The following is a 26,429-nucleotide window of genomic DNA, read 5'->3' as shown; positions in this document are numbered from 1 at the left end:
AACCAGATGGTACAAATTCTTCATACCAGTTCATTTTCACGTGTCATTCACTGCTGCAGAGTAAATTACAATAAAACCCCAACACCATCCAGCAGTCAGAGCTTTCTCACTGCAGTGCTTTTTAGTACCCAGAAGGTCTCATGTGTCTGTCTTTGTGTAACCAAATGTACAGACAAGTGGGCTCACAGTGGTGAACAGGAATCCTCTCCTGGTAGACAGAGATTGATTGCTTTGAGGTGCTGCATCTGTTGATAGGCCTGTGTCATTTGTAGTACCTCGAGGAGAAAGAAGACCTGGAATTAAAGTGCTCGACACTGGGGAAAGACTGTGAAATGTATAAGCACCGCATGAACACTGTAATGATTCAGCTGGAAGAAGTGGAAAAGGAGCGTGACCAGGTATCTGACATTTAAGGCTGGGAAAAGTAACAATGAAAAATGGATGTTTTCTTTTTCCACTTCTATTGAGAATCATGGGTATCTGAACCCAGAGAGTCATTATGTTTGTTACATGTAGTAATTTCCATTAGAAAGCAAAAGCTTACAGTTACTACTAACTTGTGGTATTTGCTCCAGTTATCTAAGAGTCTAAGCATATTATAATTCTTCTAATACCACTGGGTGGCATCTGCCAGTCAGGGCTGACTTTTTAGCAACAGCCACTGTATTTAGTGTCAAAGGTTTTAGCTTGCTATTAGTATAATAGTATATTGCCAGCAACTATATATTAGTATAACAAGACATGGCCACCAACCAAGGAGCTGAAATTCTGCCACCACCATCACCATTATTAATTGTATTGCTATGCTATACAGAGGTCCCAACATTTGTGTCCGTTTGTGTACAAACATGTAGGAAGAGGGTAGTGCCTGTCCTGAAGACCTTCTCCATCAATTGAAGATGAGAATCTATGTGCCACAGGTGTCTAAGGCAGTGCTTTTGCCCCACTGCAGGCCTTCCGATCCCGCGATGAGGCACAGACCCAGTACTCTCAGTGCCTGATCGAAAAAGATAAGTACAGGAAGCAGATCCGGGAGCTGGAGGAGAGGAACGATGAACTCCGAATCGAGGTAGTCCGCAAAGAGGCGTGCATCGTTAATCTGGAATGCAAACTCCGCCGACTCTCTAAAGACAACAACTGCCATGATCAGGTAGGGCCAGGGAAGCCTCCTTTCCCTTCAAGACTCTTCAGGGGAAGCATGGTGTTAAGGGGCACAGGGTTTTATTTCTATTCCTTTTGTAAACTGCGCTGTTGAACAGGAACTTCACTTCAGTGTTATGAAAAGCTCTCTAGGGCCAATGGGAGGAAGTCAGCTGAGCTGCTCACTTGGATTCTCAAAGACTTGATGTTTCACTTCTGTTGAGTCTTGACATTAGATGGATGAGAAGGAGCTGCAAAGGTTTGGAGTGCTCAAATGCTGGGGAAAACACTCCAGACAGAGCCGGCCTTAGGGAAAATGGCACCCTGGGTGAACCTGTATTTTAGCACCCCTTCCCCCCCAACCCCAAACCTCCCCTCAAGTCAGTGGTGCTGCTGCAAGCAGAGGCAGGTGGGCAGGGGCACAGGGCACAGTCTGGTGGGGAGGTGGAGCGGCATGGTGCACTGGGCAAGCACCGCTGCTGCCACCCTCACTGCCCTGCCCATCTCCTCCTGAGCAGTGGCTGGAGGCAGGAGGTGGGCTGGGCTGGGCTTGGCATTGCTCTTCCTGCCTGGAATGGGGATCGGCCAAGGTGAGGCAGGGGGAGGGCACTGCCGTGAGTGTGGGATGCTCATATGCACGTGTGTGTGTGTGTGTGGTACCCCTCTGACCACAGTTCCCTGGGCTATCGCCCACATCACCCATCCCTAGGGCCGGCTCTGGCTCCAAACAACTCCTTCTGGGGAGCTTGCCCTACTGAACAGTGTTTAAAGACAACAGAAATCCTCGTGAATCGCAGCCTTGGTTTCTAGTATAAGACTGGAACCACAACCCACCTTATTAGCAGGCAGCAGGCCTATTGCTTGAACAATGGGTGTGTGACTTGATAAGCCTGCCACCTCAACTGCTCTGCACTTTGGCCAGAAAATAACAGGAGGCCCCTAGCAGTTGCAGTAAGCGGCTTTCAGTAGCAAATCGTCACTAAAGCCTGTTTCACTTTTCACTCTAGAGTTTCCCGAGGAATCTACCAATTACCATTATTTCCCAAACCTTTGGCACTCATGCCCCCAAAACTAACGGTCAGGAAGCAGATGACTCCTCCACCTCTGAAGAGTCTCCAGAAGATAACAAGTTCTTCCTCCCCGATCAGTCTCGGTTGAAGCGAAGGATGAACCTGAAGGGAATCCAGGTATGTGTGAAGACGAGGCCAGAACTGTGCGTTTCAGGGGCTCTTGCTTGTGCTGGAAGACCTGGCCTACCAAGCAGTTATGCCTTTGAGCCTTCTGCGATAACAAGGCATAGCCTTGTATGTGACAGGAAGACTTAAAATCTTACCCTCTGGGGATTTGTACCCTAGAAATTGTGGAGGAGATGCAGTCGGGCTGAACTGGATATTTGCCGTCCCCTTTCTCCTTCCCACATGCTCTTAGTACTTTGCTGCTCATTTACATTCCTGCTGTGTCTTCAATAAAATGGTTCTTTGCCTTCGTAACAGTAGGAAAAATAAAAAGAGTAAGTCTCCAAAATTGGTGTAATGCCCTAAGTCCAACACACATGAAATGGCTGATTGGAAAATGCAGCTCTGATGAAAAAGCTCACGTTGGCTGGAAGGAGTAATAGAAAGAAATGGACACTGTCTGGAGCAAAATTAACTACCTAATTTAGAATTAAATTATGTCCTTCTCCTTAAGAATAAGGAGAAGCATGACTCAGGTCTTTGACTTCCCTGACTGACTGCATCTGCTACTTCATTCATGAACTGTAAAAGCTTGCTATCTGAGATTCACGCATGATATACGAACGGCTATTTTCCCATATCCATATTTGAATTCCCTGTGCCCTTCCTAACCTTTCTGAGGCTTGGCTGCTGTTATTGCCAGAAGCAACAGAGCTGCATTTTTATCCTGTACCCTGTGAAGGGGACGCCTGTTGTATTAGCAGTCACCTAAGATCAGTCCCAAGGGCCCCCCTTGTCTTTTTGTTCTCTCTTCAGAAAGTAGAAGCTACACTGCATTGGGGCCAGATACGTAAAGGTATTCAGGCAGTTAACTCCCACTGAAAAATCTGGGACTTGGTGTTAAATGACTCTCCTCCCTGCCTCTCTAGATGAGGGCATAGAGGTTGCAGCATGACGATGGAAAAGGAGGAAGGTGTTTGTTTTACAGTGAATGTGACATATGTCCGGAGTTCAGTTTGATTTCTGTCCTTTTTCTTTCAGCTACCAAGAGCTAAATCCCCTGTCGGTATGAACAAAGCATCAGATTTTCAAGGTCAGAGAGAGCACCAGTGCCCCTATTCCCTTTCTGTCAGTCTGTCTCATCCACTCCATCTGCTACCAGTTGTTCTAACAAACATGCCAACAAGGCAAACTCTTAACTACATCTGAGATGTTTAAATAACATATTTTCATTTATGTTAAACAATGTTAATTGTAACTGGAAAGGGATGGGAGCTCTTTCTGATCTCCCTTTCCATCCTTGGGTCACACTGCAAAGCCATATCATGTCCTATAAGTTGTCTCAGCTTTCCAGCTACTTTACTTAACTTTTATCTTTAATCACAGTTTTAAGACAAAATTAGCCCTCTATTAAAGATCATCGTACTCTGCTTCTATTTCTAGTTATGGAGGGAATATTTAGGAGTTGGAAGGTAAATCATCTGTTCAGTCCCCCTTCTATTGGCAAGAGGAAGTTCAGTTTTAACTGTAATCCAGTGCTAAAATGTATCTTTTGAGATTCATTAGCTGGCTGTAGTCTCACCAAATTACTGTGTATGTGTACTCCACACTGCCTGCATTTATCTAACAAATACCATTCCCAAAGACCAACAGTCTAAGCAAGGAACATGTGCATGTCTTGTTGTGTGCTGGCTTCATACTCAGTATGGCACAAAATATAGTGGAAGACATGGTCACTGATCCATGGAGCTCACATGTCAAGCAGACAGCCATTAGGATTCAGACACAAAATATGTGAGATAAGCAGAGAGACTGATCACTGTCCTTGTAGCAGAAGACCAGATCCAGCCGACTTAATTAATATTAATATCAATAAAGCAATATTTCTTCAACTGGGGGATTAATATTCATATACCTAATGGAAAAAATGTGTTTTTAAAGAGGAGGTTGAATAAGAGAAAGTAGGCAAGGCTGTCTCCAGAGGTTTGTGCATTCTTGTTTCTGGTTATTCAATGGGGAGGAAAGGGTGTTGGATTGGAAGACAAAAGAGAGAATGAATTCCTCCCTGAATCCTCCATCTAGTAAGGACAATACAGTGGGCAAACAGGAGAGAAGCCAGAATGGTTGGATAATTCTCAGCATTGCTGGAAACGTGTGGAAGAGTTCATCTGAAGCAGATCTAAAGTCAGTGTTTCTGACCTGTGCCATCCCCCTCTTTGTTTCTCTCTGTCATGTGTAAGCGCAGCAATCAGAGGACAGGATGAAGATGGGGCTGATGCCAGCAACAGCCGCACCGACACCAGTTCCTCCAACCCTGTCTCCATCAATAACTCGGTCAGCAGCTGTGAAGTCGGCAAAATTGTAAGGAGCCTTCAGTTGCCCCTTGCCTGTCTGTGACCTTTCCCCATAATGTGGTTCAGAGCTTTCACAACCGAGTGCCAGCTCTGCACTAGCAGCCCAGCTGCGATCAAATTCAAGGCCCCGTCAGCAGCTCCCTAATCCTTTTACAAGCATTTTATTAGAACCATGTTATTAACCTTTTCCAAAATCACATAATTGGCTTATGTTTATTAAAGATATTTCAGCAGGGCTTTACAGGGTATTTATGACCCCTCGCCGTCTCCTCTACCCATTTAACACTTAGTGGTGAGAAGAGGAGGTGGTCCTTGAAAAGCTGCTTTGTAATTGATTTTAGTGAAACATTGACAATTCTGTTGGAGTTTCTCATGCCCTTCATGTCTGTAAGCAACGACGGGTCAGAGAAGGGGTGTAGCTAGCAGCTGGAAATTTTTGCACACACCAGCCAATCCACTTCTCCCCCGCCTGCAGATTCCCCATAATCTCCCAAGGTAGATTTGTGATATGCACATCGTGAGCACTGCCACAGCAGGTGCAGGTAAATAGAGATGCATGATCTTGCAGAGTGTTAATAAAGGACCCAATGAAGAACAAAACATCTTGCCGGAGCACTGTAAGAAATGCTGCTCCCAGAAAATTAAGAGTCCCTTGGACCCTGTGCCACTCATAATAAACTCAGCTGCTTTTATAGGATTATCCTAGGGAATATTAGTTTGATATATTGATGAATTACACTATTTTGATTGCAATGCATTTAAGACGTTAGTGTCTCAACTGGAGCTACTACTTTGCTTATTTATAGCAAGTAAACCTGCGTCCTTCCCCCTTCTTCTGTTTGCCCTTGCATATGTATCTACAATGCGACATACATCCCACATTTTTCAAGCTTAAAGGTAAAACTCTGTAGCGAAATAACCACACACATTGTAGTGTCAAACCACATCATCTCCCCATTCAGTGCATACAAAGTTAAAACAGCAGACTATAGAGACATGTATGCTCATTTACACAAGGCTCTCTGCGCACACAATGATATTGCTCTAGTCTCAGCTGTGCTTTTCCATGTTCTGTAAAGATCTCTACAAGCAAGCCACTGCACCAAAATACTTGAAATAAGAAATAAGAAATAAGAAATGGATACTAGACTTTGCTAAAACCAGTTTTTTTTTTCCTTTTAAAAAAAAGCAAACCCTAAGAAATCGCAATTACAGTATCATGTCCACCACTCCCGAACCACCCGGAAACGACTCAATAGTCCGACGCTGCAAAGAAGATGCTCCGCATAGCAGGTGGGTAACTACTTGGAAATAGTATTGTAACTAGAGGTGAACTGTGCCTTAGATCCTGTTTGGTCTCTCACGTGGAGTCTGTCCCTTAGGTATCAGGCCTGACTTCCCATATCTCACACAGACTGGAGCCATGTCCACTCTCAGACTGGATCTCTAGGTCCTGGCCCTGGTTCAGTCATGTTGATGACAAAGGTCCAAGTCAGTTTGATATTTATAAGACTGTGCTTTTGGGTGCATGTAATAGCATAAGGTTTCTTCACACACAACCTTATTTACTAATTTTCAAAACTATCAAGGCACAGAGCAATGGGTAAAAACAATTGAAACCAAACATCGTTGCTATTGCCCTCAGCCCAGCTAACCCCATCTCTAGCAGGGTAACATGGACTGACTTAGGATCCACTTTAACCCCAAACTATAACTGTGAGAGGTGCAAGCCATTCTAGTTTGTCTGGAGCCAGATCGAGCCAATGAAGGGCTTTTCCATTGTCTCCTCCAGGACTTTTATCTGCATCTGGCCTGGCTGCTTGTCTGCCTTGGTTTCTTTACTAACTTCTTTTAATCTAATTTCATAGCTAGTAACCCATCAGAACCAAACATGCAGCTCTCTGCACCAGTTTCATAACAAATTATGTAGAGATGTCGTTCACATCTGTTCAGTTGCTGTTTTGTTTAAGACAAGGCCCTTGACATGAGTTCTTGTTATATTATAGCACACAACCTATTACTATTGTTGCTACAAATATTGCTTATTTGTTAGGAAGAGTTAAAAATAGTAATTAAGGTTACACAGTTGGACATTTTAATAAAGAGGGAATGAAATGTTGTTCCACTTAGTGTTAACTTTGGCTTATTATCTAGATAGCAGTTCACTATTTTTAAAAAAAATCTGTTGCTCAATACATTTTTTGGCTATTTTAGTATATATATGCTCTGAAAGGTACAAGATGTATGACATGGCTTTGTTCATGTAGTGTAGTTATCTTAACTTTCACATTTCCTGACTCTCGCTTGTTTTACAAAGAAAAAGTGGGAAGAATGAGAACTACAAATGCTTGGGTACTGTTAGTACTAACAATGGCAGCAGCGATGTTTTGAAATTCTCGCCTCTGAACCAGTTTTCTGCATGGTCAGGCTAAGCGCAGAGCAGCACATCTGTTTACAGAGCGTTGGCTGCATCTCAAAACGTGAAAAAGAGAGTAAGGTAGGCGACATTTCTCAAAAGCAGTCACTGCCTTGGAATGCCTCCGTTTTCAGGTGCCTTAACTGGAGCCGATCCATTACTATTTGGAGGCTGAGGATGCTCAGCACATAGGGCGATCGAACCTAAAACACAGGGCTAGCCTTATGGGTGGGCGATGTGGGCAACCACCCAGGGTGCCATGGTCACAGGGGTGCCTAACACACGCACACCTACATGTGAGCAGCCCACACTCACAGCAGCGTTCTCCTCCAGCACCGCCCCACCCCAGGCAGGAGGAGTGGTGCCCAGCCCAGCCTGCCTTCCACCTCCAGCCACTGCCTAGGAGGACCCTGGCCAGGCATGTGTGGGCAGGGTGGCACCTGTTCTAGTCCGCCTGCCTTGCTCCCACACAGCAGCAGCGGTGCTTGCCTTCAGGGAAGCAAGTCTCCTGATCCAGCCCAGCAGCTCCCCCGGGGCTTTATTTCTGAAACTTTCACTAATACTACTACATACTTAAACTCAAAGAAATGGCGCTAAAATATAAGTTTGCCCAGGGAGCCATTCTTCCTAAGGCTGGACCTGCTAAAACTGGATGCCAGGCAACTGTTATCAGTGGCCCCCATGAGCAGTGGCAGCTTTTGAAAACGTGTCTATCCAATTTTTTAATGAGCACTTACATTTTTCAGAATATTGCAGGCTGCGGTAAAAGCGGTAAAGATGTCTTAAAATGGTAATAGCATCCAAACACTCACCCCCATGGCTGTCCCCTGTTTTGTACATTCAGGCGCTGGGGGTTTTGGAAGGACCACGCTGTGTGTATACTGCATTGAAATATTTGCAATCTCCTTCACACAAATTGTTCCTGCAGCAGCTCTGTTTCTGTCTGACAAGAGCAGAAGATGCACGGTGTCTAGCAGGATAGGGATATGGCCTCATTTAGCTGAGTTAAAAATCCCTGAAGTCACATATCACTGGAGCATGCTCAGTACTGATTTCTCAGTAGCTTACAACTTTATAATTAGCCTGCCAAATTTTTTTGAACTTGTTCATGGAGATACTCCAAACTAATCACTATTTACATGCCAAGTTTCAGGTTTTACACTTCAGCTGTTTTTTATTTATTTGTGTGAAAGAGAAGTGAGGCTAATTTATTACAGCAGGAAAACTTGGCTTTTTCCATGGTGTCTTGCATAATATAAGAAATAACTGAATTGATTCTCCTCACACTTTCTGCAAAAATTCACCCTTCGCCTGGGACCAGAGATTAAAAAAACCCCCATGTGAGCCAGAAAGGAGAACTTTAGAAAGGGCTGAATGGGTGAAGGCAGGGAATTCTCATTTAAATCAGTTTGCATATGTGCCATACTGAATCCCTTCTAGATGACTGCCCCGTTAGAGTATGCCATTGGCTGGATGCTTCATTTCTCCTTTGGGTCCAAATTTCATGATGAGGAACTTGCTAATTCATATGTTGGTTCTTTGCAGTCGCTGGCATTTTCTTGAAGATGCTATTTACTAGGTGGATCAGAATCTGGCCCTTAATGTTTTTTTAACAAAGATGTCAGGGAGCCCTGGAATGACTATGGACTGTGGACCTGGTGCCCGCTCCCACTCCAACCGCAATGAAAGGATTAATCTGACTGATTGCAATGGCATTGAATTTGAAGCAGACAGAGAAGAATGGTCCATACCTAGCTTTGTTCACCTTGACATTCCTCTGATTTCACCAGGCATTCTGCCATGTCAAGGGCACCTCAAAAATGCAGTTTCATTACTTTAAGTATACTTGAAAATCGTAACCAAAGTAAAACATTTCTCCGTTGCTGTACCTCAAGTGCTTTCTTTGCATTCACTGTTCCCATCGGTGACACTGTGACATTTTGGACCCATTGTGGGATAAAGAACATGGCAGTTGAAAGCAGGTATTGTGCAGGCATCATATCAAAATGTTCAACAGAAGAACAGAAGTCAGATCAACCATTTCAGGACACCAGAGACTACAACTTCTCTGTGTTTCCCATCAAAACCTTCATTACTTCTCTTTTGTTAACACTTCCTCCTTCTAAAACATTTTGCTGCTTCTCATGCTTCCTTCCCCTCTATAATCCCCTCTAGAAGTTTCCCATGCAACCTTCCTGCTTCTTCCCCATGCCCACATCTCAACAGTGCTCCTTCTCTCACAGCCTGTCAGGATCTGTTAAAAAGGAAAAGTCTCTCTTGCTCATTCTCTCTTGCTCTGTTTTTTTAATTCTAGCCTTGTTGAAGAGGACAATGACAGCTTTAGCTGTGATACTTTGGAGCTAGATGGTAAGTGAGAAATACCAGTTATGGAGCTTTATGTATCATGATCCTGGTCCTTTAATTCGCCAACCATATAGACTGCCCACCAGACTCTGTTATCACACATCGGGTAAATGGGAAGAAGGATAATGATATGCAATGGCTTTCTTTTAATACGGGCAGAGCTGGGGCACAAGAGCGGCACCTGACATTCACCCATTTCCATTAACACAGGCAGAGCCGTATCAGGAGTAGAAGGACTCCCACCCTTCACCCACTGAAATACAAAAAGCAAAGACCAGATCCATTGTTTCATTCATAGGCAGGCCATTTGCTGGGGTCCCCTAAATTCAGGAAATGCAGGGATCAGAAGAGAGAGGAATGACATGTTGAAAAGGAAATAAATGGCCTTTTCCCTTTACATGGTGTAGGAGCTCTCTGAATGTACCCCTCATCTAATTCAAGCCTTCCATAGCAGGTGTCACAATCAATTGTGCTGGGCTTTGGGAGAGGTCACAGCCTTTCCCAGAAGGAGTTACAGAGAATGATGAATGGATTCACACTTTGTTTCAATAGACTAAGCATGGAACTGGGAACCAGGAATTCCTAATTCCTAATGCCAGCTCTGACCTAGAACAGGTTTTGTGCAATTTGCTGAACCACTCTGTATCCCACTTAATTTCTGTGTAGAAAGGGGATAATGATACTTCCCTTACAGGCCTGTTGCAAACATTAATTAATGTATGTACAATGTTTCCTGCGAGAAACTTGCAGTCCAGCATTCTTTCACTATTTCTGCAGGCTCCGATTATTTATGACAAAAACATTTCTGTAAGGCTGCTAATTTACAAGGTGCTTTGCAAACATAAATGCATGCTCTGTCCTGAAGATTTACACAAATTTACAGTTGCCCACAAAAATCTCAGGTCAGCACTTCAGAAGGGGAATGATGAAAAAAAAACAACATAGTGAGGAGTTATTCTTTGAAGAAGCAAATTCAGAAAGGGATTATACTGGATAGGGTAGAGGGACTGTGCATGGCTCATAGGCGCTGAATGGGCAGAAGGCATCAATGGAGCCAACGGTGACCAGATAAACTTAGAGGGAGCAGGATTTTTACTGCTACCTCTGGGGCCAGTGGCCACGAATCCTACACCAGATCAAAAGAATGCCTTGACCTTGGACTTGGCCTCAGCTAAGCTGGTACCTTTCTGCTTTGTCACCCCATCCATGACTGCATTTTATTTTGTGTCCCTTTTCAGATGACGGTCATGACAGATACTCGCACGGAGCTCCCTCAGTGCACTCCTCCTCCTCTTCGCACCAGTCTGAGGGCATGGAAGCCTATGACCTCGAGCATGTCAGCTCCATATTTAGGAAGTTCTCTCTGGAGAGGTACTTAAGGGGACACTGCTTTAACTGCTTAAGGCTGACCTAGGGTTGGAAAGGATCCTGAGGTAGGGTTGTCGCCTTCTAATCTTTGCTTGGCCAGATGTGATATTGTGGCAGAAATGTTAGAAGGCAAGTTATTGTCTGGCAGGGTATTTCATAGTGTGCTGAACTTTGCTTTTACATTCATGTGTTCCAGTGCAGCAGCTCACCATAGGATTTTTGGACCGTTTTCTGTTTTACAAAGCAAATATTTGATTGCTTCCTCAAAACGGTGCCTATCCCATAACAATCAGAAGAGACAACTGTATATGAAGAGAGTAGCTTCATCCTAGGAAGCTTGTTATCTCACTCCTGCTGGTTCCTAGATGCTGTGCTGTTGTACATCTGAGGTTATTCAGTCATGTGTCGGCACTTAACGGTGTCCAGATGCTGTTTTCAAATGTAACTTATGAACTAAAATTGAAGATTTCTCTTAGAAGCTTTAAAATGTAATATTTGATAACCATAGAAAGCTTGGTTATATGCCCTTCCCCATTTATCCTGCATGAAGCATTCCTATTTTTAGACCCAAGCTAGTTGAGGAAAGATGAGGCCAGCATTGTCTAAGCCATTTATTTCTTTTGTGAACCCAGACCTTTCCGTCCCTCTGTCACATCTGTTGGTCGCATTAGGAACTCTTGCCATACTGTCCAGCGAGTCACACTGAATGGAGACAGCCTCAACTCTGAAATCACTTTGCTTGGGGGCAATGACAAAGGAAGCTTTATCAGCTTTGTCAAGATGGGATCCCTAGCAGAGAAAGCAGGCCTCCGGGAGGGATACCAGCTGCTTCTGGTAAGTACTAAATAAACAGCAGCGTGCATGTATGTGCATGTGCGTGTGTGCTCATGCATGCCACAGAGAAAAAAAGAGAGCTCAAGAGCTCATTGCAATAGTCTTATTTCTTTTTTTGTTCCTGTGTTAATGACAAAACCCAAGTATCTTCTGCAGCCAGTACTCCTACCTCTTTGGCTCTGCTAGTGACTCCTTTTGAGAGAGACTGGAAGTATGCTATTTGTGGGTTTCCAACCCACCTGCACATTAAATGGTGCAGTGACTCTTGATGGAAGAGACTGGGACTAAAATAGCTGTCCCTTCCCATTCTTTAGAGTGATGTCCCTTTGAAGAGGCTAGGACTAGAGTGGCTGTGAGCTTTTCTGGCAGCTGGTGTCCTTACAGTATTATGCCCAATAGCAACTCCTGCCTGGAGAGACTGTCACTCCAGTAGCTGTGTGCTTTGCTCAGCACTGCTGCCCTTGCACCATTCCCTAGAGTGACTCTGGCAGTGACTAGATATGCTATGAGTTTTCTCCCACCATCAACCTTCCTACATCCTTATTTATTGCTACTTTTGCTAGCAAAAGATAGGAAGAGAGTGGCTGTCAGCTTCTCCTTAAACTAGCCTTCTACACCATTCCCTGTAGTGGTCCCTGCGGAAGAAACATGGATTGTCGCTGAGCTCCAGTTCCATCAACTTCTAGTATGTCTAGCAGAAGAAAAAACAATTCAGAGATAAATAATAAAAATGTAATATTTGTATCCTGGTAGCAAAAAATAACTTGTTTAATTTTGAAAGAGGGTCCATAGTTTATCGGGTGGTATAACTGCCACGCATGGAGCACACAACAGGGAATTCTTTCTCTCTTATCTAGCTGGAGGGCTGCATCAAAGGGGAAAATCAGAGTGTCCCCTTGGACACCTGCACCAAGGAAGAAGTTCATTGGACAATTCAGAGGTGTAGTGGCCCAGTAACACTCCAATATAAACCAAATCATGAAGGTAAGACCTGATGTTTGGCTTTGCAAGGATTCTAGTATAAAGGAAGCTCTTCGTTGGGCCTGAATCAGAAGCAACTGCACTGACTTCTGTAAAGTTACTTATATTTACACCAATGTAACTGAGATCAGAAATAACCTCTACATTTGTCACTGGAACTGTCTGAAGCACTTCCTGGGTGGATCATTAGAGAGAGTATTTACAACATGTCAAATTATTTTTGCACGCTATTTCCTATCATGGAACATGGTGTGCTGTTTTTTTTTTATTTTTACAGAACTGAAATCCAATTTATACCTAGGAGTTCTTCTTGTTTATTAGCTCTGCAGATATATCTTATCTTTAACAGCTGGAGTTCACACATGGTGAATGAACTTTCATTTAGTGATCAGGACTTGTAGTGATAATTTGGTGGTATGGATCAAAAATTACATTCCAAAAGCCACTTTTACTGGTTCAGGGATATTTTCCCCTTCTTTCTACTTGTCAGGAAAATTCACACAGGAGGTGATTTCTATTTTTTAATTTTTTATTTTCTTTGATGTTTTAAAAAATAGGTAAGAATATTACACTTTTTTTCAAGCACCACTTGGCTGCGCATAAAGTGTACTACAGATTGTGGGAGTGCCAATTAGAGCTAATGAGAAAATAAATAACCCCCTATTAAAATAACCTGGCAGAACTCATGCTGTATTTGCAGGATGAAACTTTCGCTTTCTGCCTCGGTCTTGGTTAGGAAGTTTACTGTTTTATGGACCATTTGTACGTAATGATCAAAACGGAGGTTGCCTAGGTGTAAAATTCTCCTGGCAGTTTCTGACGCACACGGTGTGAGCTGTCCCCAGAGGAGTGTCCTGTCACTCTCTTTAAGACTCCAGACTCGTAGTCATGCCACACTCATTCCAAGTAGCAATCTAGCAGGGCAGCATCTCTCACGTCAGTATAAACTAGAACGTAAGCGCCGTGAGCATCTCCCTCAAGAGTGCCCGCTCCTCGAATGCTAAGAGTACCGCAGCGGGCAGCTCTCGGTCCCCCACTGCGTATACTTATCTCTCTCCGTTGCTGCCACAGGGTACCGGAAACTGTTGTCAGAACTGGAAGACGGGCTGATCACATCAGGGGATTCATTTCACATCCGCCTGAATCTGAACATCTCGAGCCAGTTGGACTGCTGCTCCTTGTCAGTGAAGTGTGATGAAATTGTGCATATTCTCGACACAATGTACCAGGGGAAGTGTGAGTGGCTGTGCGCCAGAGTTGATCCTTTCACTGACCGGGATCTGGAAACAGGGACCATTCCCAGCTACAGCAGGTGAGCGCAATTTAGGCTGAAGCAGAAAAAACAGCTGTGACTGTGCTCAGTTGCTGTCTGATCTGAACTGTTTAAAGCCTCTCCTCTCTTCACATCTCAAAACTGGTAGAGCTGCACAGTGAGCCATTGGGCTTTGAGGGGAGACCCCCCAATGGTGCCAAAAGGAGGCTGGGGTGTTTCTTGCGAAGCAAGGTAGAAAGATATACACTTTTCCTTAATGGCACCACAGAACTGCTTTTGTTCCCTGCCTTTACTGTCTGGCTCAGCCACTCCTCCGTGCTATCCCTCTGTTTGACCTTTTCTGTAGGCACTGACCCATCGCATTCATTCCTCCTGTAGATGGTCTCAATTGCTTCTTCTTGATCCACATAGCTACACTGTTTTTTTTAGAGCCCAGCAACTCCTTTTGGTGAAGCTGCAGCGGTTGATGCACAGAGGCAGCAGGGACGAGACAGAAAGTTCATACAATACTTTACGAACGCTCCGGGTAGGTATCCACGGCCACAGCCTTTTTGGGTCAATTCATCCTATGCTCTGTATGTATCAGTACTTAACGTTGCGTTAAATGCCTGATTTGAAACACTCTCTGTAAGCTGTCTTGTGCTACCCCTGGGGGTGACTGCCTTGCATTTCCATACCTTTCAACCAACAGGATTCCCTGCAGCAGGTCTTGCTTCACTGTAACTTTATCCCCTCGTACTGGTGAGGGCCAGTCTCCACAGATCCAGGATCTGCTCTACCTGGTAGTTGTTCCATTTCTATCTGCGCTGGCTCTACGTTTCCCTTCAGTGCTGCATAGGGAAGAGCCGTGTCCTTCGAGCTAATCATCAGAATTGTTTCTCTTCTTTACTTGAAAAAGTAACTCTCAGTGACCCATATTGGAAGGTTTTGTCTCCATCCAAAATACACCTTGTGCCCAGAAGTGGAATTAATGTCTTTCCCTCAAAGCTGAGCACCAGATAGTTCTCTAGTACAACTGTGTCCACAGATCAAGGGTCAGCGTGGATGGAGATGATGGTCATGTAAGCTCCAATAAATGTAAATAGTCCTTTTAACCAACTGCACAGGTCACTAGACAGGTGACCTCTCTGGTCAATTATACAGTGTCGGCACAGCCAGAGGCTCCCACGGAGAGAGGGATGCGGGCAAGTAATAACAAGTGTGGAGTTTATCAGTATGAGCAGTGCTAGGTCCATAGCTGGCACAGAATTGCACTGACTTTTATAATTGGTACAAATATTAATGAATAATGATGCCCTTGGCTGGGAATAACTGCATTGTGTGTCTTCCGGAGATCTATTTCATTCTGCAGCTTTTTAAAGAAAATCTTTTCCTGTGCAATTCTTATTAGCACACGCTGCAGCCAGAGGAGCCTGTCCCACAGAATGACCCCAAAACCAGCCCTCGCCTGTCCCGAGCAAGCTTTCTTTTGGGCCAAATCTTACAGGTAATAAAGCTCAAATCCTCCTCTACATTACTGCTAAGCATGATTTTAAATGAAACATTTGAGTCTGAGTTCTCTTTGTGATGTTTTCCAGTATCATAACTTTTGAGAGGCTACTCTCCCATTCAGAAACTGTACAAGAGTTTCTGACTGCCACAAGGAGCTTTAAATATATGAGAAAAGTGGAATGGATTTTGCTTTCTAGCTGCCTTCCTTGTGTGGGATCTTTTTATGCCTTCCTTCTGTTGCAACTCTAGCATACAACCATACCCTGGAAGGCTGAAATATATTTGATTTGAGTCATGACAATGAATCCTTTTGGCCAAAGCAAGTCTCTTGTTATCTAGGAGAGTAATGTTTCAGCAGCAAATGATTCTTCAATTCTAGGTTCAGTTATGTTGAATGAGTTGGAGAACATGTGGGTGAGTGCAATGGAAAGGTAATATGGGCTGTTTGGTTAGAGGATATGCAGCTGCAGGAGTAAATATTTAAATAAAAGGATAGATTAATGAATGAGTGAATGAATGAATGAAGTATATTCCAGGACGTGAAATTCTACCATAGGTGAAGGCTTTTGGACTCAACAGCCTGAACAATGGGTGTTGCAAGAAGGAAGGGGCAGATCGCTGGGTATAATTTGTGGTACCATTGTACTAACATTCATAGTAACCACGCTGCTCTCTGTGAGTTCATTAGTGCTGAGGCTGTTGTTGCCAGAAGGTTTTGGAAAGGAAGACAAAAACATGACTCATAAGTAGAGTGAGCAAAGTAAAATCATTTCACAGGGGATTTGAAAAAGCTCTGGGTCAGATCTGTGATCTTTAAAGAGTCTTGGGATTCAGACAACAGCTCCGTGGAGGAATTAGACAACCTGTAGTCTCGTCTTTGACAGACATATAGGCGATTCAGATCTCACAGGTAATGGAAGAGGGTGTGGAGAGCTGACAAATGATAGAAAGAAAAAAGAATTTGATCCCTAGAACGAATGAGGATGAAGCCTCTCTCTTTTTCAGTTTGTCAGCAGGTCTGAAAACAAATACAAGCGCATGAACAGCAACGAGCGAGTCCGTATTGTCACCGGCTGCCCCTCTGGGCTGGCACGGACCTCTTCTGAAGCAATGAAACTGTTGCCAGATAAATTGGAAGGTATGGACATGACAGAAATGTTATGCTTGCTTTACCTAAATGTAAAAGACTATGCAAATATAAGCCAATGGAGATTTGGGTCCTAGGACTTTCTCATATCTAACTAATATATTCATGTGACAACTAGATAATATTGGTGCTTGATGGCTTATATTTTGCTGAAGGGTTTGGGTGAAGATAGGTGTGGGAAACTAATCAAGAGATCCACTTACACTTTCTCTTTTGTTGACAACTGTTCTTAGGTTTCCTCAGGTTGTCCCTCTTAGGACACTTCACTCAAAATAAATTTAGGCTCATAATCAGGGAAATTTTCTAACTAAATGACCTGTTAAACTGTCAGTCTCCTAAGGAAAATGGTGAAGATACTGCTTGAATAATTTACAACCATCGCACTGAAGAATATACAGTAGAGGAATGGACAAGACGAAACATGTCATTCCCCTCTCTAATACTGTAATTCTTCTATCTTCTTGTCCCACAATTGAAGAACAAGCTAGTTTATAAACAGTCTCCTCTTTTCTCAGATATGGATTCTGAAAGTGAAATAAATAAGAGCCTCAGCCTGATCCCCTATAGCTTGGTGCGACCAATTCACTGTGATCGCAGGCGTCCCGTCCTCTTTACTCCCACTATGCTTGCCAAGACCCTGGTGCAGAAGCTTTTGAACTCTGGAGGTGCCCTGGAATTCAACATGTGTAAGCCAGGTAATGAATAAAAGAGTATTATGCATGTGCATGCAAATGTGTGTGCATATGTTGCAGCTACTTGGGTCACCTTCATCCATGTCACAGTGAAGTGTAGGTCTGGATACTATAGCGTGTGAATTTGTGAGAAGCTCTGAAGGTTTCTGAATTAGCCATTGTAAGTAGTTCTGAAGTCCCATATTGGTGAAATGTTGCACATTTGTATGTTCAGTAGCTGCCATAACACACTTCACACTCTGTGACTGGGGTGTCATGAGTGCTCTTGCTTCTGTAATGTTCCAATCCGGGTGTGTGAAGTTTTGATCAGCTTGTCTGGGTGCTACAACCAGTCATACAGTTTTATACAGTCCAGTGCTGTGAAGATCTTACATCTGATCTTCTCCAAAGACAGGGCTTCTGAGTGAAATCTTTTTTTTTTTTTTAACTGTTTATCGTTCAAGCCAGCATCCAGTATTGTGATTCCTACAACTGAAAGATCTTCTGTTCTGTTAAAGAATAATTGGTTTGAAATCCCAGGACCCATACCTGAGTAATTATTAAGACCTTAAACTGATAAAACTACAATAATCTGAAGATTCTAATTTACTCTTCGTGATTTTTGTGGGTTGCTTATTATTCAGCATTTCCCTCACCTTGTTGGACACCGAAATTGGTCTGCTTCTAGTCGGTTTTACTTTTGGATCCCCATGCTTTAGCACAGTGCTTCAGGATTTGTCTTACAATGTTTATTCAGTGTGTATGCAGAGCTGAGTAAGCTATTCTGGGGGTGGACCATCTTTCTATTATGTCTTTGAACAATGCCTAGCCCAATGAGACTGAAGCATGTAGACCCTACTGCAACGTAAGTAATAACACTGCAATACAGTAGCATAGTACTGAGCAGATTGCTCTCTCAGTTACAGCGAGGGATAGTCCATCCTGGACTTGGTGCTGTGGATCCCAGTTACTCCCTGACATTAGGTACTGGAATGCTATTTACTGAATCGTATTCTTGTCATTTGATGCTTTCTTGTCGTTTGTGTTCTGTTAATTGCTTGGGAACTCAATGGTGCAGGATATATTTAAGGTTCTGAGCCAAGATCAAGCTGGGCTTTAGCTGAATTAAATGACTAAAATGAGATGAGCTCTCAAGAAGACAGCTGATAGTTGATCTTTCACTGTATCCTAACTAAAATACTGCTGGATGATTTCCTAGGTGTACAAAATGTGTGACTGCTAACCTTGCCTTCCTCCACTTCTCTCTCCAGATATTGTAACAAAGGAAGAGTTCCTCAGGAAGCAAAGGATAGAAACCATCATATTTTCCAGAGAAAAGAATCCCCACACCTATGAATGTATCGTACCTGCCAATATTGAGGCTGTCACTGCCAAGGTGATTAGAAAGGAATGCAGACAGTCTGTTTCCAAAAGCAGCCACATTATTAAGGGCTGAAGTTTTATGAGTAGTTTCTCCTCTCCTCTGTCTCTCTCTTTCTCTCTTCTTTCAGTTCCCAGCTTATATTTACCTTTCCCCAAATAGCTCTTGCTTTGTGCAATCACTTTTTCTTTCTTTTCCATCCTAAGCCATGTCCTTTTACATTTCCGCTCACTTTCTATGATGACCTGCATTGATACAGTGAAATAGCCTTTTATTTTCTACACGCTCTTCCATCTTCAGTCCCCCTTTTTCATATGTATACGTGAATGTGAAAAGAGGAAGAGTTACAAGGAAAGAACAGACTGAGACACAGAGACAGTGACATACAGTAAAAAGATAACATGTCAGAAGCAGACAGATCCCATCAATTATACTATAGTTGATGCATAGTATGGGGAAGAAGGAGAATTAAAACATTTTTTTCCAGCAAGTAGCTGTAACATATTTTCTCTTTGAACAAAGACTAAACATGTGTTTGTTTCTCTATCTAAAATTTACCTACGTGTTTTATCCTATGTTTCATCTTTAGATCGATTCCTTCCCATTTTTAAACCTGCAGACACAGAGTTCTTGTACTAAATCGGCTTTGAGTGTTATTTGTTGCCAGTCAGTGGCTAGGTGTGAATCGGTGGGAGGAGTTCAGCCCTGAAATGTGCAGTTGATTACAAAGAAGTTAAATCTGTTCTGTGATAAATAAAGGACAACTCGCCTGACCTAGCTGAGGGGGGATATATCCTTATTTCAAGATATTATTTCTATGAATATTCCTTCATCGCATTATCACTTTACGTTTTTAGAATAAGCATTGTCTACTGGAAGCTGGAATAAGCTGCACAAAGGATTTAATCAAAGCCAAGATATATCCCATTGTTCTCTTTATCAGAGTCTCAGAGAAAAACATCAAGAGGTTCAGGTAACGTATCAAACCTTTTGAACATTTGATATTCTTATTCACTGAATAAAACTACAGTCCCGTGACTATCTCTGAGTGAAACAGAGCTTCTTCTCTCTCATCTCATGCTCCTACTTCTTTTCTCTCATCTAGGGCTACTCTGTGCACTATTTTCTTCTGTGATTCCTCTGTGAAGTATTACAAATGGAGTAACTATGAGTTCCAACAGGTCCATAACTCCCTTACTCTTCATGATACCAATGACCTGACCCCCAGTTACCTTTCCGGCTTAGTGCAGGGGGCTGGACCTGATGATCTTCCAAGGTCCCTTCTGGCCTTACAATCTATGAATCTATGAATGCTTGTTGAGGGAATTTGGGTTTGGAGGATCTATGAGGTTCCCCATAAGCAGCACTCCCATGCTATTTCCTACAGTGATTCCAGCTGGGAGATGATGGATCTGGAGCAGATCTCCCTATGCACAATGCTGCGTCATTACTCCCCGTGTCAGTTTTGTCGGGAGAGTTGATCTCTGTAACAACCAGTTAGTCTCTACAGGGCTAGCTTGCCCTACCTTCTATCTACCAACTCTTGGTGGACAATTGAGATTGTCAGGATGTTTTAAACATAAATTCATTCTGTTTCTTTTTTACTTGGCCATCTGATGCAGGAAGCTACTGCCAAAACCAGAGACTGAGGATGAGTTCCTACGTATGTGCCGACAAAAGGAAAAAGAACTAGAGGCACTGCCATGTCTTTATGCCTCTGTAGAGACAGATACGTGGAGTAGCATTGAGGATCTCATCCGAGTCATCAAAGAGAAGATTGCAGAAGAGCAGCGTAAAACCATCTGGATAGATGAAGATCAGCTATAGAAAATAATAAACAAAATGAAGCTCTTTGGTAACGAAAGGACACACCAAAGTGGAACTGGGGCTTTCAGAGGTCTCTGATACAGTGCCCTTGACTCCTGTTCCATCCTTGCTGGCTGAGGACTCTTGCTGCTGGCAGAATGTATGTGTGGATGGGAATTCGAGCTGTGTGTTTAACAGTGAATGTCACAGATGCTAGGGATCTAGGACACGGATCAGAATGCTGCCACCAGCATAGCTTCTGACCCACCAGCCTCCATTCAGAGACTGCAGCTGTTTAACACGCGCGAAGGACAGAGATCTCAAGAGGGAGTTTGAGAGAATTCATTTTATATAAATACAGACCTCATTTGGCTCATTTAACACTCCTGACGTGACCAGACCAGTGTATCCTATAGGGAGAGAAAGGCTGAGGGTCAGGCTAAAGGACATGGAACCTGAGATGTGCTCTACAGCCGAAGTGAAGTTGCTGAATGTATGCCATTAAAGAAGCTGCAGGCTGCCCAGTAGCAACAGAAACACTGCCACTGATAGCCTGAGCAGCTCTGCAGCCCTGTTTGTATGTGCATGTGCAGTCAGAAGGGAAGGACAGAAACCAGCCCTTGTTCCTGGCATTAATTAAAATGACAGTCTACTCTTTATTTTTAAACCTCTGCTTAACAATGCGCACAGTATTCTTCTGTAGTCATGACACTCTCAGCAAAGCAGTCTCCCAATTCCTGGTGGCAAATCAAACCTTTACAGGTCTGTCCATGTTTCACGTAGGCTATCCCTGTTTTGGGTGCTGCACTCCTGTACTCATTCAAGCACCTCTGTCCTTAACAAATATATTTTATTCCAGATGGAGAGAATCAGACTGACCCTCCTAGATACTGGCTGTTTCCATTTAACCACTGACATCTACATGCTTCCCCAGCACTGCTGCTTGCCACCGTCTGTGCTCTGAGCAGGAGGGACTAGTGCCTTTTGCCATGATTACCAACAAAGTGGCCAGTGAGCATCTCACTGTGCTGTGATTTAAGTGCTGTAGATGCTCAGAGTAAATTTTTCAAAAATGCTTGAGTGGCTTAGGAGCCCAAGGGCCATTTTAAAAAGCAGCTAAGTCACAAAGCAACCAAGTTCCACTGCAGAGCAATAGGACTTATGCTTCTTGGTTACATAGGGCTTTGGAAAATGTTGCCCTGTACAGTAGGCACTGAATTGAAGCCACCAAATTTCATTTCACAGCAGCCATCAGGAGTGACATACGCCATTATTGACATGGAATGAATTCAAATCATCAACTTAGCTTTTCAGTGGGCACATCTACATATTTATTAATGCATCTTAGATACTGCACATTTAGTTTAATACTGCCTTAATAAAGTACTAACTAAATGCACAGTACCTAAAATTACTGCACCAGTGCACAGTTATTTAGTGACACTTACAGCACATTAGCTTAACACTGCACAGTAGGCTGTTAGCATGGTTTTTGCCATGTCACACTACCGTGCAGTGTTTTTCGGCTAACGCGCAGTAAGCATCCTGTGTAGACGTGCCCAGTCTGTTGTGTATCCAGCTACCCCAGAATCAACCATTCCTTTCTGTTTTTCCAAAGGGATTTTATATGGAAAGTGCTCTTTGATTCTGTGCTGATCCTAAATCCCTGGTTCCAGTGCTCCAGGCCAGCATGCAGCAGCTGTTAATAAAAAAGCACAGAGTCCAAGCAAAACATCTGGCATGGTCACCCACACCAGACAAGCTTCTGCAGTGTGTCCTTGAGCGAAGCTCTGATGTTCTTGGTATACTCGGTGCCTGCATATTGTGACGTGTTTGGGTCTGTCCCTGTTGGCTTACCTGACTGTGCCTATCCTTGTCATGGTGCCCATTATTTTTTAATTCATGGTATCTTTTAGAATTCATTTATGTCAGTTTCTGTCTTACTTACTGCTCCTGTTCCCATCAGCTCATTAATGTTTAAAAGGCTGTTCATAGCAAGTATTTCTCAAAGAATAGGTACTTTCTTACCCCACTGTCTCCTGGGAAGCTGCCCTCCACAGCTAACAGGATTAGGGAGATGATATTACTACTGCTACTCTTACTTCTATTTTGCAATTGATACCAATTACAATGTGCATGTGCAATGACCTGCAGCCCCTCCTGGGGCAAATGGTGATAGTCAACTGGTGTACATAGTAAACATGACCCTCCTGTAACTCAAGAGATAAAGAAAATACCATTTAGGGGAGGACAAATGTCCTCCAGGGGCATTTTCCAGACGTTCACCATATTCTGAGATTGCAGGTCTTAGTGCTGAACCTTCTTTATGCAGAGATAATGAATGGGAAGAGAAGGAATAGCAATTGTGATCAGATGAAACAATAGACCTAATACTTTTTTATAAACCAGGACAGGAGTGAGTCCATGAAGAGGCAGAATCTCATTGTACCTTAAGTTCCTATTGTGAGTTTTGAGCCTTGCTGATACTGCTCAAGCCCTGGTGATACTATTGTGAATGTCTGCTCATGTATACTAGTTAAGCCATACACCTTTGCAACCCATCTAAACATATTCAGCCATACAGGCTATCAATGTGCCTGTGGATTTTCCTATCAGGGTAACTGTTGGCATCAGTGTTTGGATTCAACAGAGAGAGAAGGGCGTGAGGTGCAAACTTGAACACGACCTACAGGTCAGTTAGTTAATTCTTCGTTGGGATGTATTGTTTTAACGCCATTCCCCCCCCCCCCCCCCCCACACACACACACACACATGCATGTCCTTTTAGGTATGGTCAACCTGTTCGTCATCCTGGGGTAGCAGACAACATGAAGCAGAGATTGGAATTGGAAATGGTACCAGTTATTATAAAATAGAAATGAGCCCAGTCTAAACTCTTTAGTGCATAAGGATTTGAAACCAAGCTTTCCCAAATTTCAGGGTGTCCTGTAGGTCCAAGACTATCATTGCTGTTCTGTGTTTGCACAGCGGTTATTAACACGATGGAATTTTGTTTTATGACTGCGACTTCTAGTTGCTACTTTTATACAGATTAATAATATTTCAGTCCATTAAAGAGAAATTCAAGCTGCAGGCCCAGGTTCAAATTGGACTTCGGGGTTTGGACTACTCCCATCTACTGAAGACACATATGAAAACCCATTGAATATATGTACAGTAGGTAAGCTCTGTTTCCATCAAAGTCTCTTTAAATCAATCTGCTGAAGGTTTTTAGATGGAAGCTGGAAACATTTCTCAACCTCGTTCATATCTTAAGTTAGACTGAGTTTTCCAAAACTCAAGATATCATGTCATGCCACTTGACACACTATTTGTCAATAAAAGCACTTATAGCATAGAGAAATAACAGGCTTTTAAAAATATACTGTTAGAAAATCCATTTCCTCATTCCTTTATGAGAACAAAACTGAAAAGCCCATTGAAAACTTTTTCAAGGGATCATTTTCTGTTGGAAAATGCCATTTTGTCAGATCAAAACTTTCCACGAGTATAATGAAATTTCATTTTAAATAATTGAAACAAAGTGTTTTAGTATAATTATGTTCCATTTCCACATTTTTCAGGGTTGGACTTTCTCTTTTGCTGCTGTTGTTTTGAAACAACACTTTGCTTTGAAATTTATTTTAGTTTACATGGCAAGAACATTTTTTAAATGAAAAGTCTAAATTGCAACAAAACAAAATTTGATACACTGGATTTTTTTTTAAATATCGTTTTGAGGGAATTTTTTAATATCTGATGTTTGGGTCCAGTTCAAACCAAAATCATATTTCAGAATTATGGTTATTTCTGTAAAATGGACATTTCAGTTCTGGGATCATTCCATCAGAAAGCTGCATTTATTATCAAGATATGTTAAGTTTACTATAGTTTCAGTTGGAAGCAGGGAATGGGATATTAAAGGTTATTTATATATTTTAATATAATTTAAATAATGGTTTACAGTCATGATGCAGTATCTATGAAAATAAAGAAAAACTTAATTCAACTTTCTGTTCTGCTTTGCCCAACTGTTAAAAAGATGTATTATAGAAGGCAGTATCATGCAGTTCAGCACGTTGGGGAATTGTTGCATGTAAGAATTTCATGCAAACTTTATTACACTGTATTTGATTTCTTTTTGCATCAGCGTGCTGGCTGGAGGCTAACCTGTCAATTGTTCTGAACCAGCAGACAGCTCTGGTAGCACAGTTTGCGAGGGAGTGCAAGTACACAGAAAGCAGATTGCTTTCTACAAACTTTAGGTGGAGATCAGTTGCAATTATTGTAGAAGTGTTGGTAAGCCAGCTAGGTATTTCTGTATTAGTTTATGCTGAATCATTTTCATGGCCTGAGGTTTGAGGACTCTTCAGTAGGGACTGAGATGAAGTTAGAAGGCTGTATCTAGGCAGCCTGAACTCAGTGCTGTCAAAGTCAGACCTTTTGTGTAACCCTATTGCTGTCAGGAGGATTAAGATCTACCAAACTCAGGATGCTTCTGTGGAGGCAAGATACAAACAGGGGGTCAGGGCTTCTGTGACAGCACTATTCTAGAACTGTGCAGTTGTATTTGAAGCCTAGGGAGCCAGATCATTCAGTGCAATTGTTCTAATTGTACTGTTAAACCTAGCAAATGTGTTTATTGGTGCAATTCCTGTTCCTCCCCCTGCTAGTGTATTAATAGATTTGGAAACTTGCAATATCTGTGATGGTTACTTACCCTGATGTGTAATCCCCTTCTGTAATACAGAGTGGGAGTGTCATGCACATGTACACAAACACCCCCAACTGTTTTTGTTGCCTTACTCTAAAGGCAGTGATTTTGGGTGGCTTCTGGAGCTTTTAACCCCTGGATTGTCCACAGATCACCACCTTAAAGTGTCTTGAAGCACTCAGTATGTGGCTCAAAGTTATGCTGCTCCAGGGAAGGATTATCTCTGGATCAGCACGACCCAGCTCCCGATCCATTAAAGTGTAGCCATTCCTCACAGATGTGCTGCTCAGGTTGAAGGTGCGACTGCTTCAAGCTAGCAGTAAGCTGATCAACTTCTGTGCAGCTCACAGTGTAAGGTGCAACACGGCCCTAAAACATGGTATGGCACCACAGTTACCATTTCAATGTAAGCTACTCACCAAACAACATCAAAATGAATAAGAAAACTGCCAGCCAATAAATATATGGTTCTTCTTTATAAGTTATTTTCTTTTTTCCAATTGTTCTGCATTGTCCAGCTCCCAAAGGTCCTGCAGGCCAGCCTCTTCATGAATGTACTGAAATCAAGGCCAATAGTGCACTTATGTTGTCCTAGGGTTTTTCATTAGAGAGCTTCTCTGAGCAGGGGTCTACAGAAGCAAATGATTAAGGAGCACTGGGGAGGACGGAGGTGGGAGAGTAATAAAAAAACATCAATTCCAGAAAAGTACTGGCTTTAGGAGACTTATCCCCACAAGTAGAGGGAGGCTGTGCAGTGGCTCAATGGAAAGCCTTTCACCTTTGGAGAGCTGGGTCCCAGTGTGAGTTTTGTTGTTTGTAACAAAAAATCTGGTTATTTTGCTTTAGCTGCTAAGTAGCCAGTTAGCTCCATTTTAATAACACACAGCTAATAGTCATTGGCTTAGACACTTATCCTGGAATAGCAGCAGTTGCATTGGCAGGCCTGTTTGAGAGCCCTTGCTCAGTGTGTCTGCCCACACAATACCTGGTGGGACCCATGCAACCGCTCTGTCTATCACTTCCTTGAACAGAAAGCCAAATTAAACCAATGCAGTGCTGAAAATAATCTTACAGTCAGTTTCCCATTTAGAAGCTTGAAGGAGGCACAAAGGTCTCCTTCCTGGAGGTGCAGTGCTTCATTTTCCTGTAGGCATAGTTTGAGCCATCAGGGATTTCATAGACATTAGGGCTGGAAGGGACCTCGGGAGATCATGAAGTCCACCCCTTGCCCCAAGGGCAGGAAGTCAGCTGGGGTCAAGGGATCCCAGCAAGATAAGCATCCAAACACATCTTAAAGGAGTCCAGAGTAGGTGC

General features: G+C 43.0%; 1 protein-coding gene across 3 annotated transcripts in view; it reads left to right on the top strand.

Moving 5' to 3' along the window:
• CARD11 (caspase recruitment domain family member 11) overlaps positions 1 to 24,410 on the top strand; it is a 58,486-nt gene extending 34,076 nt beyond the window's left edge. For 2 of the 3 annotated variants that reach the window (XM_006260635.4, XM_019494766.2), the window contains exons 7-24: positions 273 to 398; positions 953 to 1,150; positions 2,148 to 2,327; positions 3,357 to 3,408; positions 4,561 to 4,676; positions 5,859 to 5,962; positions 9,400 to 9,452; positions 10,688 to 10,820; positions 11,450 to 11,651; positions 12,509 to 12,635; positions 13,704 to 13,944; positions 14,335 to 14,431; positions 15,296 to 15,391; positions 16,402 to 16,534; positions 17,059 to 17,238; positions 18,486 to 18,610; positions 19,453 to 19,568; positions 20,218 to 24,410. In XM_006260635.4, coding sequence (XP_006260697.2) covers positions 273 to 398; positions 953 to 1,150; positions 2,148 to 2,327; positions 3,357 to 3,408; positions 4,561 to 4,676; positions 5,859 to 5,962; positions 9,400 to 9,452; positions 10,688 to 10,820; positions 11,450 to 11,651; positions 12,509 to 12,635; positions 13,704 to 13,944; positions 14,335 to 14,431; positions 15,296 to 15,391; positions 16,402 to 16,534; positions 17,059 to 17,238; positions 18,486 to 18,610; positions 19,453 to 19,568; positions 20,218 to 20,422 — 2,484 coding nt within the window. In that variant the 3' untranslated portion in view covers positions 20,423 to 24,410. The remainder of the gene's footprint in view (positions 1 to 272; positions 399 to 952; positions 1,151 to 2,147; positions 2,328 to 3,356; positions 3,409 to 4,560; positions 4,677 to 5,858; positions 5,963 to 9,399; positions 9,453 to 10,687; positions 10,821 to 11,449; positions 11,652 to 12,508; positions 12,636 to 13,703; positions 13,945 to 14,334; positions 14,432 to 15,295; positions 15,392 to 16,401; positions 16,535 to 17,058; positions 17,239 to 18,485; positions 18,611 to 19,452; positions 19,569 to 20,217) is intronic. The other variant, XM_019494765.2, reaches the window with a different exon arrangement.
• The last annotated feature ends 2,019 nt before the right edge of the window (positions 24,411 to 26,429 follow it).

The sequence above is a fragment of the Alligator mississippiensis genome, chromosome 13 (genome assembly GCF_030867095.1).
Source record: "Alligator mississippiensis isolate rAllMis1 chromosome 13, rAllMis1, whole genome shotgun sequence".
NCBI classification, from domain to species: Eukaryota; Metazoa; Chordata; order Crocodylia; family Alligatoridae; genus Alligator; species Alligator mississippiensis.
The sequence above is the reverse complement of the archived record's forward strand: the minus strand, read 5'-3'. Positions and strand labels throughout refer to the sequence as shown.